The sequence below is a fragment of the Mauremys reevesii genome, linkage group 4, assembly GCF_016161935.1.
Source record: "Mauremys reevesii isolate NIE-2019 linkage group 4, ASM1616193v1, whole genome shotgun sequence".
In the NCBI taxonomy this organism is placed as follows: domain Eukaryota; kingdom Metazoa; phylum Chordata; order Testudines; family Geoemydidae; genus Mauremys; species Mauremys reevesii.
In genome coordinates this window covers 147,511,111-147,525,043 of record NC_052626.1, presented here as the reverse complement: position 1 = coordinate 147,525,043, position 13,933 = coordinate 147,511,111, and the positions used below count along the sequence as shown (strand labels likewise).

Below are 13,933 nucleotides of genomic sequence, written 5' to 3'. Positions count from 1 at the left end.
AAAATGGGCAGGACCCTATTCCATAGTGGACCACTTCAGCCCAATGGTATACAGTATTGAGTGAGAAGGATGGAAAATTAAATGGGTACATGTCTTACAGATTAAACTTTTTGCATGAATAATAATGTCTTGGACTTTTTACAGGAAAGGACTCCTGGGATTTGGAACATAAGGTGCTGCTCGACCACTACTACCCTCCAAATCCATGAAACCTCAGTATCAAGTTTGGCAGTCCCTGTTCTTGGGGGCCTTTATCTCCCAGATATTAAAAAATATCTTGGGAGAGCCCACCGCAATCTCTCCCCTGGTCAATCATCATTCCCCCATAAATAATCAATCTTGGATCCCCATCAGGGAACCAAGAATCCTCTTAGAATGGTATGATAAAAATACAAATTGAATTCTGAGGCCACTAGGAAATACCAATATTTATGCCTGGGACGGGGAAGTGGGACTTAAGGTTCACCTTACAAACACCCCAGGAGTACCAAGCCACTGGGAAATAGGGGTTAAAGTAGAGGGTCGCTATGGGGATACCACCTGGAGTTCCAGCTACCCATGATTACCATATCAGTGGGATGAGCCTCTTAAGACAGGGACAATACTAACTGTCACAGCAGCATATTGTCCAATATCGAATGGAGATTCAAACTTTTGGTCCCCAGATACGCGTACTAAGTCTTGGACCAAAGATGTTGCTTTCAAAAGAAGCACCCCGATCAGGATAAAGAAATCCAGACTGTTTGTAACTCAGAGTGACCCCATAAAGTTCCTCCTGAATCCTTTGTTAGTAGAAATTAAAATTAATATGGATTGGACCCAGCTGAATGTGTCAAGAGTGGAGCTAAACTGTTTGCCCTTCTCTCTGCCTATTTTAAAAGCCTGGATGGAAACATACCAAAGCCCCTATGGTCGGACCAAATGAGATATAGCAGACACTGTATTAGGCGGGGTTGGTTTTGGAATCAGGGATTATGAATACGGTAGATTTAGAGATAATCAGAAATAAATTGAGCGCTTTATCACAATTACAGGAGAGTCTCCTACACAAGCAGGCAGATGCTAATGTGGATTTAGCACAAATAGGCCTAGGCAATCTGAAAGCGACATGGAATCTGTGGAAATGGTTAAACACCGCCACCTGGCTGCTGTACAAGGAACAGCTGGAATTGGGAAACTGCCTTAGCCATGGGGTGCACTGAGATGCAAATTCTTAGTTTAGCATCACTCGAACATGAAATGTTCTGAGCAATATCAGGAAATGTTAAAGTACTGGAACACCTTTTAAAAAAATGGAAACAATCTTAGATGGGGAGGGATAGCTCAGTGGTTTGAGCATTAGCCTTCTAAACCCAAGGTTGTAAATTCAATCCTTGAAGGTGCCATTTAGGGAACTGGGGTAAAAATCTGCCTGGGGAATGGCCCTGCTTTTAGCAGGGGGTTGGACTAGATGACCTTCTGAGGTCCCTTACAATTCTATGATGCCTATAAGTATGAATGGATACAATATGTCTCCAGCATGATTAAGTCTGAACTGGTACTAGGAGAAATTATTGTCAAAATTGCCCATCAGCAATCTGTGGAGGCAGAGCTATGGAAAGTCAGTCCAAAGCTGGAATGCAACTTGTGCCTAAGTTAACAAATAATGTGAAATTCAAAGCAAAAGCATTATCCCCACATGCTTCCAGCAGTCTTACTGACCAAACTTCTTAGGTCAGGACACCTCCCCCAGTCCAACGGCTGCTTCCTTTATCCCTTCAGATGCAGTGAATCAACAGGCAGAGAAAGAGAGGGAGAGTAAGTGGTGTCTTTTTATAATCCGATCCTCCTTATGAGAAACATTTCCACCTGGTTACCTGGAGACAAAATATCTATGTGCAAGGATGTTTCCTTTCTGCTTTTTCCTCACCTTTTTTATCAGGACAATACTGATCAGCAAATTATGAGTTTTCAAATGATACATTATAAGACATACATTAAAAGTGATTCCCATTACGTTTTAGCATTTGTTTGGGGAGAGGTATTGGAAACCATTCAGGCCAGATCTTTGCTCTCTAGTATAGTTTTGGCTTTTCAGAGTATTCCCATTGACTCATAAGTAGCAAGCAGCACTAGGTTTGGTGGGGGTGCTAAGTGTTTTGAAGGATAAAGACCTTATTTGCAAGCTCTTTGAAGTAGGGATCTCTCTTCAAACACCAAAGCTATGTGTTATTGTCCTGCAGAGCATGTAAAAACGTAATAAGTCAGTCTACTCTGAGTTTTTGAGTTGGTGACACACACAGTGTGAAACCAGGAGAACTTTGCCTGTTTCTACAGGGCTCTGATGCACCTGCACTGTGGGGGTCCTAAACACTCATTTAATTACCCATCACCAACCACTTGATGTTTTACTTCCCTTCATATTTTCAGTGTTGTGACTTGTTTGTGTGTGGCTTTGTTTTGCTGTCTTCTTCTTCCTCCATACCTATGAACTTTTAAAAATGTATATTTTATCTAGGTTTAGTATGCACAATAAATGACCTCGATATTTGTGCTGCACGAAACGTTCAATCTGAACATGGATTTCCTGTTTTACAGAGAAGCACCAAATTAACAATGGAGAGCAGATGGCTGTGGTCTCCTCCTGAGCTCCTCTGGTCATCATGTGGTCTCCATCAAGCACAATGCATGAACCTATCCTTCCTTCCTACTTTGGGGAATAACCTAGCAAGGGAAGGACATAGAATACCATGGTGATTGGCATGTGATAGATAGATAGATAGATAGATAATCTGGAGTAGCTAATCTGGAGTACTGTTACATGTCTTATAGGTTTTACATTTCACCTATTGGGGTTGGGACAATGAGTTGATTCTGAAACAATCAGTATGTTTCAGGTGTATCTAACTTTCTGTTCCTTTGATACCAGACTTGTTGCTAAGACTGGTTGAAAAAAATTTTGAGAAGTTTTTTTGATTGGAAATTGGATTTTCAATTGAACTATTTTTTTTCCATGAAATTATCTTTTCCCTGGAAATTATAAGATTTCCATCAAAAAGACAAACTCCCCTCCTCCCTAAACCATGGCTGTAGGACTCTGGTGATGTTCCAGGGCAGTTCAGCTAGAGAAGAGACCATCATGGATCATGGGGGATGTAGTCCAGCCTAGGAGCCTGGCCCATTCAAGAGATTGCTGGTGTGTGGTATCTGATACACCCCCCGTGTTATTTCCAAGGAAAAAAGCTTTCAGTCTCCACAAACAAATCCCCTTTGTGGATCAGTTCTATGCAGTACCCGGCTTGCAATGAAAACAGCAGGATGAAATATACCCCTAACCTGTAACTCTGGTAGAAATTACATCATTTAATAATACAGTAGGAAAGAGTGGGCTGAATTAATCCCCAGGGCATGAAATACACCAAGGTGGCTTTGGTTCACTGAACCCATTAATTAGTTGTTAGAGCTCTCTGAGCTCAGGTATTCCCAATTGCTTCAGGAATCATGTCTCATAGATCATAAATCTCACCATAAAACTTCCCGAATGCTCCAAACTGGCAGTTTCTGACAATGAGGAAACGCCACCACATCTCTCTCTCTCTTCTCAGCAGGTATGTGCGATTGTCCTGAATTACAGTCTCAGAAACACGCAGACACGATGGTGATCAGCAGGTATTGAATTCAAGACCTCCAGCATTAAAAGCCTCAGCCCCAACTTCTACCCCTTTGGCTAACCGAGTGTCTTCCTTGTTTGGAAAAATAGCCAATTATATATTCACTGAAGCCAGTGCTTTCCAGTGTGTCTCTGGGTTTTCATACGGGCTAAAGTAAATGCCAAAAAACTTTATTAGCACAGTAAACAACTTTACCTGAAACCGACCTGCCATGCCACAGAACACACCTTGCTCAGGGAGGGTGGAAAGATTGACACTCCTTTCCTCTCACCCCTTCTTTAGCTAACAGATAATCTCTTCAGACTAAGATGGTTTTCACCCTGATTGTCTTACAGCAGAGTCACAAGTCACTGTTTGCTGCACAGATTAGTGAACAGGAGTGTCCCTGTGTGGGGTTTGATTAACCTGTGTGTCATTCTATTTATGCAGTGTGTATTTTATCAAACAACTGAAATGACCAGCTGTGAACATCTGGCTCTGTGGACTAAGCTCTTCCCTCAGTGGGTACTGACATCCTTTGAGAAACTGATGTCCATTTATCTTCACTTACTTCATTACAGAGAAGGGACAGGTTTTCTGCACCATCCACCTGCCCACATCTCTGCAGCTGCCTGATCTGTGTTCAGAGGAGATGGAAAAGGGAAATCACTCGGAGGCGACTGAGTTCATTCTCTCAGGACTGACAGATCATCCGGAGCTGCAGGTTCCACTGTTTGGGGTGTTCCTACTGATTTATGGTATCACCCTGTTGGGGAATGGGGGGATGATCTTGTTAATCAGGATTGATCCCCGACTCCACACCCCCATGTACTTTTTCCTCAGTAATTTGTCTTTCTGTGACCTCTGCTTATCCTCGATAATTTCCCCTAAGATGCTGCTGAATTTCTTAGCAGAGAGGAAAAGCATTTCTTACTCTGCCTGCGCTGTGCAATTGTATCTCTTTGTCGCTTTTTCAGATGTTGAGTGTCTCTTGCTGGCTGTGATGGCATATGACCGTTACATGGCCATCTGTAAGCCGCTGCACTATATGGTCACCATGTCCAGGCAGCTTTGTAAACAGCTGGTGGCTGGGGTGTTTGCTGTGGGATTGGTGGATTCAATTATATACACGTGTTTTACATTTCGGCTGTCATACTGCAGCTCCAACATCATCAATCATTTCTTCTGTGATATTCCTCCACTGCTGGCGCTCTCCTGTTCTGACACCCACATCAATGAGATTGTGATGTTTACTTTAGTGTGCTGCATTATAGTGAGCAGCCTTGTAACTGTCCTCCTCTCCTATGTCTATATCACCTCCACCATCCTGCAGATCCGCTCCGCCGAGGGGAGGCACAAAGCCTTCTCCACCTGCAGTTTTCACTTGACTGCTGTGGTCCTGCTTTTTGGCACCTTCCTCTTTACGTATTTGCGTCCCACCTCCAGCTATTCCATGGACACAGACAAAGTAGCCTCAGTGTTTTACACAGTGGTTATCCCCATGTTGAACCCCCTCATCTACAGCCTGAGGAACACGGAGGTGAAGGACGCCCTGAGGAAAACAATGAATAAACTCCTAACCAATTCCTGAATCTGTTTAACTCTGTACTGGTTTAGTGATGGGGAGTGGAAACAGGTGAATTCAATTCCCAGCCCATTGCAATATAATTTCACACAGCCCGTGGGAGTATTGTTCATCATTGTATTGTTATTATTATTAATTTGTTTGTATTCCAACAAGGTCTGCAGGCCACAACTCAGATCAGTGGACAAATCACAGGAAGCATCACAGGTCCAGAAAAAGAGAATAATTTACAAGCTGGTGGCTAGGGGCAGCCACCTAGAGTGTGAGATGCTCAACTTCACGTCTCTGTTCCAGTGGTTATTTAATTGGTTATCCACAGTAGAACAATTTGAAAGGAGAGATTGAGAGCAACCGGATTGCAATAGCACATCCCTCAGGGACATATCCATGTGCATAGTGTGACAGGTTTGTCAAAGAAACCCCTATTGGGACTGTCACCTAATGTGCTGAAATTGCCTCTGATCCTGTTTTCCCTGCCAGCCTGGGCCTCCAGACCCCTACCTTGCTGAGCCAGACACACTAGCCTGCTGCAACACAGACCCAGGGTCTGGACCACACCCCCAAAACTGCAGATCTAGACTGAAACCAGCTCAGCAGGATACATGTCTCCAGTGTGCAGACACCTAGCTCCCAATGGGATCAAAATCTCAAACAAGTCAATTTTAATCTGTATAAAGCTTATACAGGGTAAAATGATAAATGTTCACCCTCTATATCATTGCAAGAGAGATATACAAAACTCTTTCCTCCCTCCCCCCAGTAACAATTACTTACACTGAGTTTATAAATAAACAAAAGTGATTTTATTAAGTATAAAAAGTAGGATTTAAGTGGTTTTAAGTAGTAACAGACAGAACAAAATAATTCACAAAGCTAAATAAAACAAAACATGCAAGGCTAAGCTTAATACACTCAGAAATAAGTTTCAAATGTTAACTTCTCACTCCCGTCGTTACTTCAGGTAAAATCCTTCTCAGGTCCGATGCCTTTTCTGACCTGGGTTTAGTCTGTTCTCACCCACCTCTGTTGTTACAGTCCCTCTGGAAAAGTAACACCTTCCAGATGGATTCCAGTATCAGGTGACATGGTCACATGTCACTGTAAGACGCCAGTGTGACGTTGCACCCCATAAGGCTTTATGGAAATATGCTTATGAATGTAAATATGACATGGTTGGAATATGTTTTATGCTACACATGCCATGTAACATATCCCTGCAAAGATTCTGATCTACTGAATACATTCCTCCTATTTGTATTCCTGTATCATTTTTGTATTCAAAGTTGTGAATATTGGTTATGTACTTGTTTAATTTTAAATAGCCAGAGTGAAGCAGTTGGTCAGCTTCCTGAGAAAAAATTATTCCCAATAAGTGCCCCGTCAAGAAACATTTAAGCCAACAGTGAACTTGGAGACATCAATCCACATGTGAGCTTTCCCAGGCATGTGGCTTGGCTGGTAAGGAACTGAGTCATGCATGGATATGTGACTTGCCCATGTGACTCCAAAACTCCATCTTGGAGTTGGGATTCTACACAGGGGGAGGGAGGGGTGTCCACCCACAAGAGAAACTCTATTTAAACACTTTGGAGACCCTCCATTTTGTCCTTTGGGGCTGGAGAGGCTACCTGAAAGAAACTAGTACAAAGGACAGTAACTACAGAGGGTGTGAGTGATGGCTGGACCCAGACTAGAAGGAGACTAGTCTGTAAAAGGGACAAAGCTCTTAGGAGTATTTGTAACACTTTGTGAATAGTATCAGGTCAATCCAAACGGTATTGGTTTTGACAATAAATTATTAGTCCAGAAGAAATTCACCCATTTCTAGACACCTTTAAGTAATTTCCCAGCGTTGGGACACAAAGCGACATTTGGAGAGGTGACCAACAAATAAAGTGTAATACATTCACCTCAGTTTTTGTATCATATTAAAAAGACCTCTCGGCAGAAACAGCAATACAAACCAGCTGATGCTCTGGCCCTCTGTGTTCCATTTCCACAAGGAAAGACACGGCAACAACATTAATTGCATGTGCTGTGCACACTTGTTGTCCTGGGAGCAAACATGCTCCAGGGATCAAATCTCAAAGTCATCAAACCCAAATTTAACCTCTGCCACCCAAGGAAGCAGCTACAGAGGTTTCAAGGGTAATGTTGGTGTGGTTAGGAAACAGGGAAAAATTAGTCTCTAAGTCTGATTTTAGGGTTCTGAGCAGGTACTGCTTCCCTCCGTCTCAACTCAATGTAAGTAAAGGGAGGTACCACCAAGTCATGGGCAAACAAGTCAGTTTCAGAGCACTTCAGCCTTTAATTGAAATGACAGTGAGACATTCATGGGAGGGGAAGGAAGGAACTATCCTGAGAGGAGAAATTTCAACTTTTCTGAACATATTTACCTATCAAAAGAAGGAAAGAGCTTTACCAAGGGAGGAAGAAGAGTGACTGGAAAAGGAGAGAAAAATAGCTTTAATAGGAAGGGAGAAAACTCCCCCATCTATTCAGGGAATGTCTATACTAAGGCCATTACATTGACTCAGCTATGGTGTGCAGCAGTGCCATAGTGTATATGCTTTTCAAATTGATGGAAAGGTTTTTCCTTCGATGTAGTTAATCCACGTCTCTGAGAGGCAGTAGTTCAGTCAATGGAAGAATTACACTGAGGGTCAGTACAAGCTAACTGCCTCGCACAGAGTGTGAAAAGTTTTCCTGTCCTGTGTGACGGAGCTCTGTTGATCTAATTTTAAGCATAAACCAGGCTTCGGAGAAGCTGCAGATGGAAAAGACCAATTGGGAAGTCTAGTCCTGTCTCCCCGCTAGGGCAGCAGAATCCCCGTCAGTTCTCTTTGGTTTTTTTTTTTTTTTGTTCATGCTAGCTGGAAATATTCCAGCTATCCCAGCATCCCAGGAGAGATTATTCTGTATTCTGATTAAGCTCAGTGTCAGGCTGTGTGTGTGTAGTGGGCACTCTGTCTCTGTGTGTGTGTTTGTTGTGCAGTGGGCACTGTGTGTGTGCATGTGGGGGGGTACAGTGGAGCTGAATGTCAAGTGTAGGCAGGTGCATGTCCCTTGCCCTGCCCACTGCTCAGGCTGGCATCCCCCCTCCTCCCAGTGCAGGGCTCCTTGTCAGATCATAGAATCATAGGACTGGAAGGGACCTCAAGAGGTCATCTTTTCCACTCCCTTGCATTCAAGGCAGTTCGAAGTATTATCTAGAACATCCCTGACAAGTGTTTGTCTAACCTGCTCTCCAAAGTCTCCAGTGGTGGAGATTCCACAACCTTCCTGGACAAGTTATTCCAGTGCTTAGCCACCATCACTGTTGAGATGTTTTTCCTGTTGTCCAACCTAGACCATCCTTGCTGCAATTGAAGTCCATCAGTTCTCGTTCTATCCTTCCTGCCATCCCCCATTGTTTTGCAATTTATTCCTAAACTCTGTGTTATGGGTTGGGTAACAGAAACCCCTTTGGGACTGCCACCGGATGTGCTTAGACTACCTCTGAGAATGTTTTCCCTGCCAACTTGGGTCTTAAGTACTTTACCTTGTTTGAGAGAGACACACTTGCCTGCTGCAAACACAGACCCAGGTCTGAACAAGGTCCCCCACAAGCTGCAGGCTTCACTGAAAACAGCTTAAGGAGTATTCCTGTCTCTAACACTCAGATGCCCAGCTCCCAATGGGGTCCAAACCCCAAATAAATCTGTTTTACTCTGTATAAAGCTTATATAGGCTAAACTCATAAATTGTTTGCCCTCTATAAAACTGATAGAGAGATATGCACAGCTATTTGCCCCCTCCCCCCAGGTATTAATACATACTCTGGGTTAATTAATAAGAAAAAGTGATTTTATTAAATACAAAAAGTAGGATTTAAGTGGCTCCAAGTAATATCAGACAGAACAAAGTGAATTACCAAAAAAATAAAAATATAAAAATAAAACACCCAAGTCTAAGCCTAAGACAGTAAAAACCATACGCAGGTGAATCTCAGTCTCAGAGATGATCCAATAAGCCTCTTTAACAGACTAGACTTCCTCCTAGTATGGGTCCAGCAATCACTCAGACTCCTTTGTACCAGTTTCTTTCAGGCATCTGCTTGGGGTGGAAAGGCTATCTTTTGTGCTAGCTGAAGACAAAATGGAGGAGTTTCCCCAGGGGCTTATATACTATCTCTTGTGGGTCTTTCTCCTTTCCCGTCTCCTATGCAGAATACAGCTTCAAGATGGAGTTTTGGAGTGACATGGGCAAGTCACATGCCCATGCATGAATCGGTTCCTTACACGCTGACGCCAAATTCCCAGGAAAGCTCAGAAGTGAATTGGTGTTAGCTTAAGTTTTTCTTGATTAGGCACTTACAGAGAATAGTCTTTTCTCAAGAATATATCCAGTAGATCATAACCTTTGCAGAGATATGTTACATGGCATATCTAGCATAAAACATATTTTAGTTATGTCATATTTACATTCATAAGCATATTTCTATAAAGCATTATGGGTTGCAACGTCACACCCTGTTTCATGGGCTATAAATTATAGGAAATAAAATTAACAAAATAATCGGGAGGGAGCTGGCATGCTTGGAGATATTTTGTTGTAGCATCTGCAGAGTTGTTGCAGAGATCATCTTTGTTAACCACCAGTTTGGGGAATATCCTACTTTTTGGAGTCTGCCCTGACCTTGGCATTTTCAGTGAGGACTGCCCCAGGCACCTCCTGTTCATAGAAGGCTTAGAAGTCTGGAGTAGGAGTTCTGAGCATGATTCCTGGAGGAAGTAGGGGCATAGTGTTTCCTGGTCACATACCTGGAGTGACAGACTTGGTAGGTTCTGAATAAGGAGATTGTTGGCTGTTGGTTGTTTCTACTGGTGTTCAGAGAAGCAGGACTTTGTGTATATTCTTTGTAACCCCTCACACACAGATTATACCAAAGAATAGAGCTGACTTGTATTATCAATTTTTCCTCCTTATACAATCAACCCTGCAATGCCTCACAGGTTGGCACCACTTAGGAGAAGGGGGCACCAACATGCCCTGGAGCACTGATAATACCAGCCAAGCCTGCACACCCCTGGGGGAAATTTCTGCTAACATAGTGAAGAAAGGAAGAGTCATCACTGGGTCTGCCATGGATCTCCTTGGGGGGAGGTAATGATCACAATGTCCTTGTGCATCTGCACCCATGGATCAGTGCATGGGCCCATCCCTATGGTGTACTCACCCTTCCATGTCAATTGGACACTACTGTCTGTCAGCACCACACCTTTGATGTTACTGGGATAGTTTCTAGGGTGGTGACTGTGACATGCCAGGGTCCAACCCAGACTAATCAGCACCTGCCTGCAACCTTGCAAAGCCTTGCTGAAGTGGCTTCCACCTGGGCCAATCACAAACAAATCACATCCTGAGCATGTGTGTGTAACTGCAGCCTGGCCAGGAATAGTTGGGTTACACTCAGGCTCTCACCACCCTTGGTTATACTGCAGGGTGACCCCAGCACGCTCCCCAGTCTTTGATTTCCCTCCCAAAATGTACACCCTGTGTTGCCCAGTCCCCTCCTGGACAATACAAGTTACATTGTCCATTATTTCTTTAACAGCACTAATATTTATGCAACTTAGCGTCTCAGACACTTCTATTTGAACACACTGGATTAGATAAAACAAAACAAAAAAACACCCCAAAGTTTATTGACTACAGAGATAGTGAGTGCAAATAAGGAGGCACAGAAGTTAACAAATAAGGTGAAATTCAAAGCAAATGTTTCCTCACCACATGCTTTCAGCAGTCTTACTGACCAAACTTCTTAGGTTAGGACACCTCCCCCAGTCCAGTGGCTGCTTCCTTTATCCCTTCAGATGCAGTGAATCAGTGGGCAGAGTCAGAGAGAGAGAGAGAGAGAGAGAGAGAGCGGTGCCTTTGTATGTCTGCCCCTTCTTTTCATAGTCCTCTCCCCGTTTTGAGAAACATTTTCACCTGGCACCAGAAGACAAAATGTCTATGTAGAAGGAGGTTCCCTGCTGTTTTTTCCTCACCTTTTTGGGCTTCCATTGTTTCCGTTTCTCCTTGATGACTTTGGTTACTCTTTAGATAAAAAATGAAGCAGAGCACGCATTTCTTTGTTTGAGACAGACCAGTTTGCCAGCCCGAGTTTGGAACATGTATTAATAACCTGATACTGTGTAATCTTGTAACTTTATGCACCGTAACTCCTCACTTAACATTGTAGTTATGTTCCTGAAAAATGCAGCTTTAATGTAAACAGGGGTGGTTAGGTTCCAGGGAAAAACTTTTTGCCAGACAAAAGATATTATATACATTTAAAAAATATTTTAAAAATCAATTTAATACAGGTATAAGTTTTTAAAACAGTTTTAAAGGAACAGTTTAATACTAAAATCATCATTGCTGAGCAAGCATTGGGAGGTGCCCCTGCCTAACCCAACACGGGCACAGCCCAGTGGCACTGCAGACAATGAGGCAGGCAAGGAGAAGCAGGTTGCACAGCAGCAGCGGGAGCTTCCCCTACTGTGATGCCCCAGGGGTGGGGGGCTCAACACTCGGCCTGCCCATTCCACCTCTTCCCTCAAACCCCCACCCTTAACTTGCCTCTTCTCTCCTGCACGTCCTACCCCTTTACTCCATACGCCCTGTCCTTGCTCCTCCCCCTCCCTTCCCTGCCTCCTAAACACCGCTAACCAGCTGATTGCCGTGGGCGAGGTGGGGGGAGCAGGGTGAAGGCTCTGATCTGTGGGGTCTGCCAGCGGAAGGCGCTGTGGGGGGGCGTATGGGAGCTGATACGGGGACTGCCAGCTGTGGACAAAGCAGGCAGCCAAACGACGTTATAGCGGAGCATTGCACAACTTTAAACGAGCAGGTTCTGTAATGGATCAGGAAAGTAAGATCAAAACAATGTTAAGCAAGAGGACGTTAAGTGGAGAGTTACTGTACATAATCAAAAATATTGTATTAATATTTACGATGAGAGCATGACTATTTCTCGTTGACTCATAGCTTTATTTAGCATCTTGAAGCTGAGCTCTGTGTGCAGATAATATGCAAGCAAGAGGGATAGTTCTGTGAACTGCAGAAATCTGTAGCACTCTGTGGTATCCTCCTGAGCTCCTCTGGTCATCACGTCATCTCCATCAAGCACAATGAGTAAACCTATCCTTCCTACTTTGGGATGTGACCAAGCAAGGGAAGGAGTACTCTTACATGTTTTATGGGTTTTACATTCAACGTATTGGGCCAGGACAATAAGGTGATTTTGAAACCAGGAAAGACTGAGAAGGTATCAGTTACAGCCGCAAACAATTAGTACATTTCACCTGTATCTAACTTTCTGTTCCTTTGATTCCAAATTTGTTGATTTTTTTTATGAGACATGTTTTTCATGGGAAATTAGATTTTCCATTCAACTATTTTTTCCATGAAATTATCTTCTACCTGGAAATTATAAGCTTCCCATCAAAATACCAAACTCCCCTCATCCCTAAACTGTGGCTGCGGAACTCTGATGATGTTCCGGGGAAGTTCAGCAAGAGGAGAGACCATCATGCATCATGGGGGATGTGATCCAGCGTGGGAGCCTGGCCCATAGAAGAGATTGGTGCTGTGTGGTATCTCATGCACCCCTGTGGTATTTCCGAGCAAAAAGATTTCAGTCTCCACAAACAACCCCCCTTTGTTGATCAGCTCTATGCAGTACCCGGCTTGCACTGAAAACAGCAGGATGAAATATACCCCTATCCTCGTACACTGTAACTCTGGTAGAAATTGCATCATTTTATAACACTGTAAGAAAGAGTAGGTCAAATTAATCCCCAGGGCACCAATTACACCAAGATGGCTCTGGTTCACTGAGACCATTAATTAGGTGTTATGGCTCTCTGAGCTCAGGTATTCCCAGTTGCTTTAGGAATCATGTCCCACATATCACACATCTCAGTATAAAACTTCCTGAATGCTCCAAACTGGCAGTTTCTGTCGCTGGGGAAACACCAACGCATCTCTCTCTCTGTTCTCAGCAGGTACGTGCGATTGTCCTGAATTACAGTCACACACACACACGGACACCATGGGGATCAGCAGGTATGAATTCAAGATCTCCAGCACTGAAAGCCTGAGTCTCAACTCCTACCTCTTCAGCTAAAGGAGCGACCTCCTTGGTTGGAAAAAATAGGCAATTACATAGTCACCGAAGCCAGTGCTTTCCATTGTGTCTCTGGGTTTTCATACAGGCTAAATGCCCAAGAGTTTAATTAGCAGAATAAGCATCTTTACCCCAAACCGACATGCCAAACCACAGATCTCCCTTTGCCCAAGGAGGGTAGAAAGATTGACACTCCTTTACTCTCAGCCCTTCTTTAGCTAAGGAATAACCTCTTCAGACTGAGATGATTTTCACCCTGATTCTCTTACAGTAGAGTCACAGGTCACTGCTTGCCACTCAGATTAGTGCATGGGAGTGTTTTCCTGTAGGGCATGATTAACCTGTGTGTCATTGTATTTATGTAGTGTGTATGTTATCGAACAACTGGAATGACCAGCTGTGAACATCTGGCTCTATGGACTAAGCCGTTTCCTGAGTGGATGCTGATGTCCATTAAGAAACTGATCTCCATTTATCTTCATCTACTTCATTACAGAGAAAGGACAGGTTTTTCACACCATCCACCTGCCCTCATCTCTGTAGCTTTCTGATCTCTGTTCAGAGGAG

The 13,933-nt window shown here is 43.5% G+C and overlaps 1 protein-coding gene across 2 annotated transcripts; it reads left to right on the top strand.

The window, feature by feature from the left end:
* The first annotated feature begins 1,203 nt into the window (after positions 1–1,203).
* On the top strand, positions 1,204–5,220 carry LOC120403415 (olfactory receptor 1019-like). Of its 2 annotated transcripts, none has more exons than XM_039534483.1 (2): positions 1,204–1,216; positions 4,277–5,220. In XM_039534483.1, the coding sequence occupies exons 1-2, from the start codon at positions 1,204–1,206 to the stop codon at positions 5,218–5,220; spliced, it is 957 nt and encodes a 318-aa protein (XP_039390417.1). The 2 variants fall into 2 exon arrangements, with proteins under 2 accessions (XP_039390417.1, XP_039390416.1); XM_039534482.1 differs by lacking the exon at positions 1,204–1,216 and adding an exon at positions 3,521–3,536.
* The last annotated feature ends 8,713 nt before the right edge of the window (positions 5,221–13,933 follow it).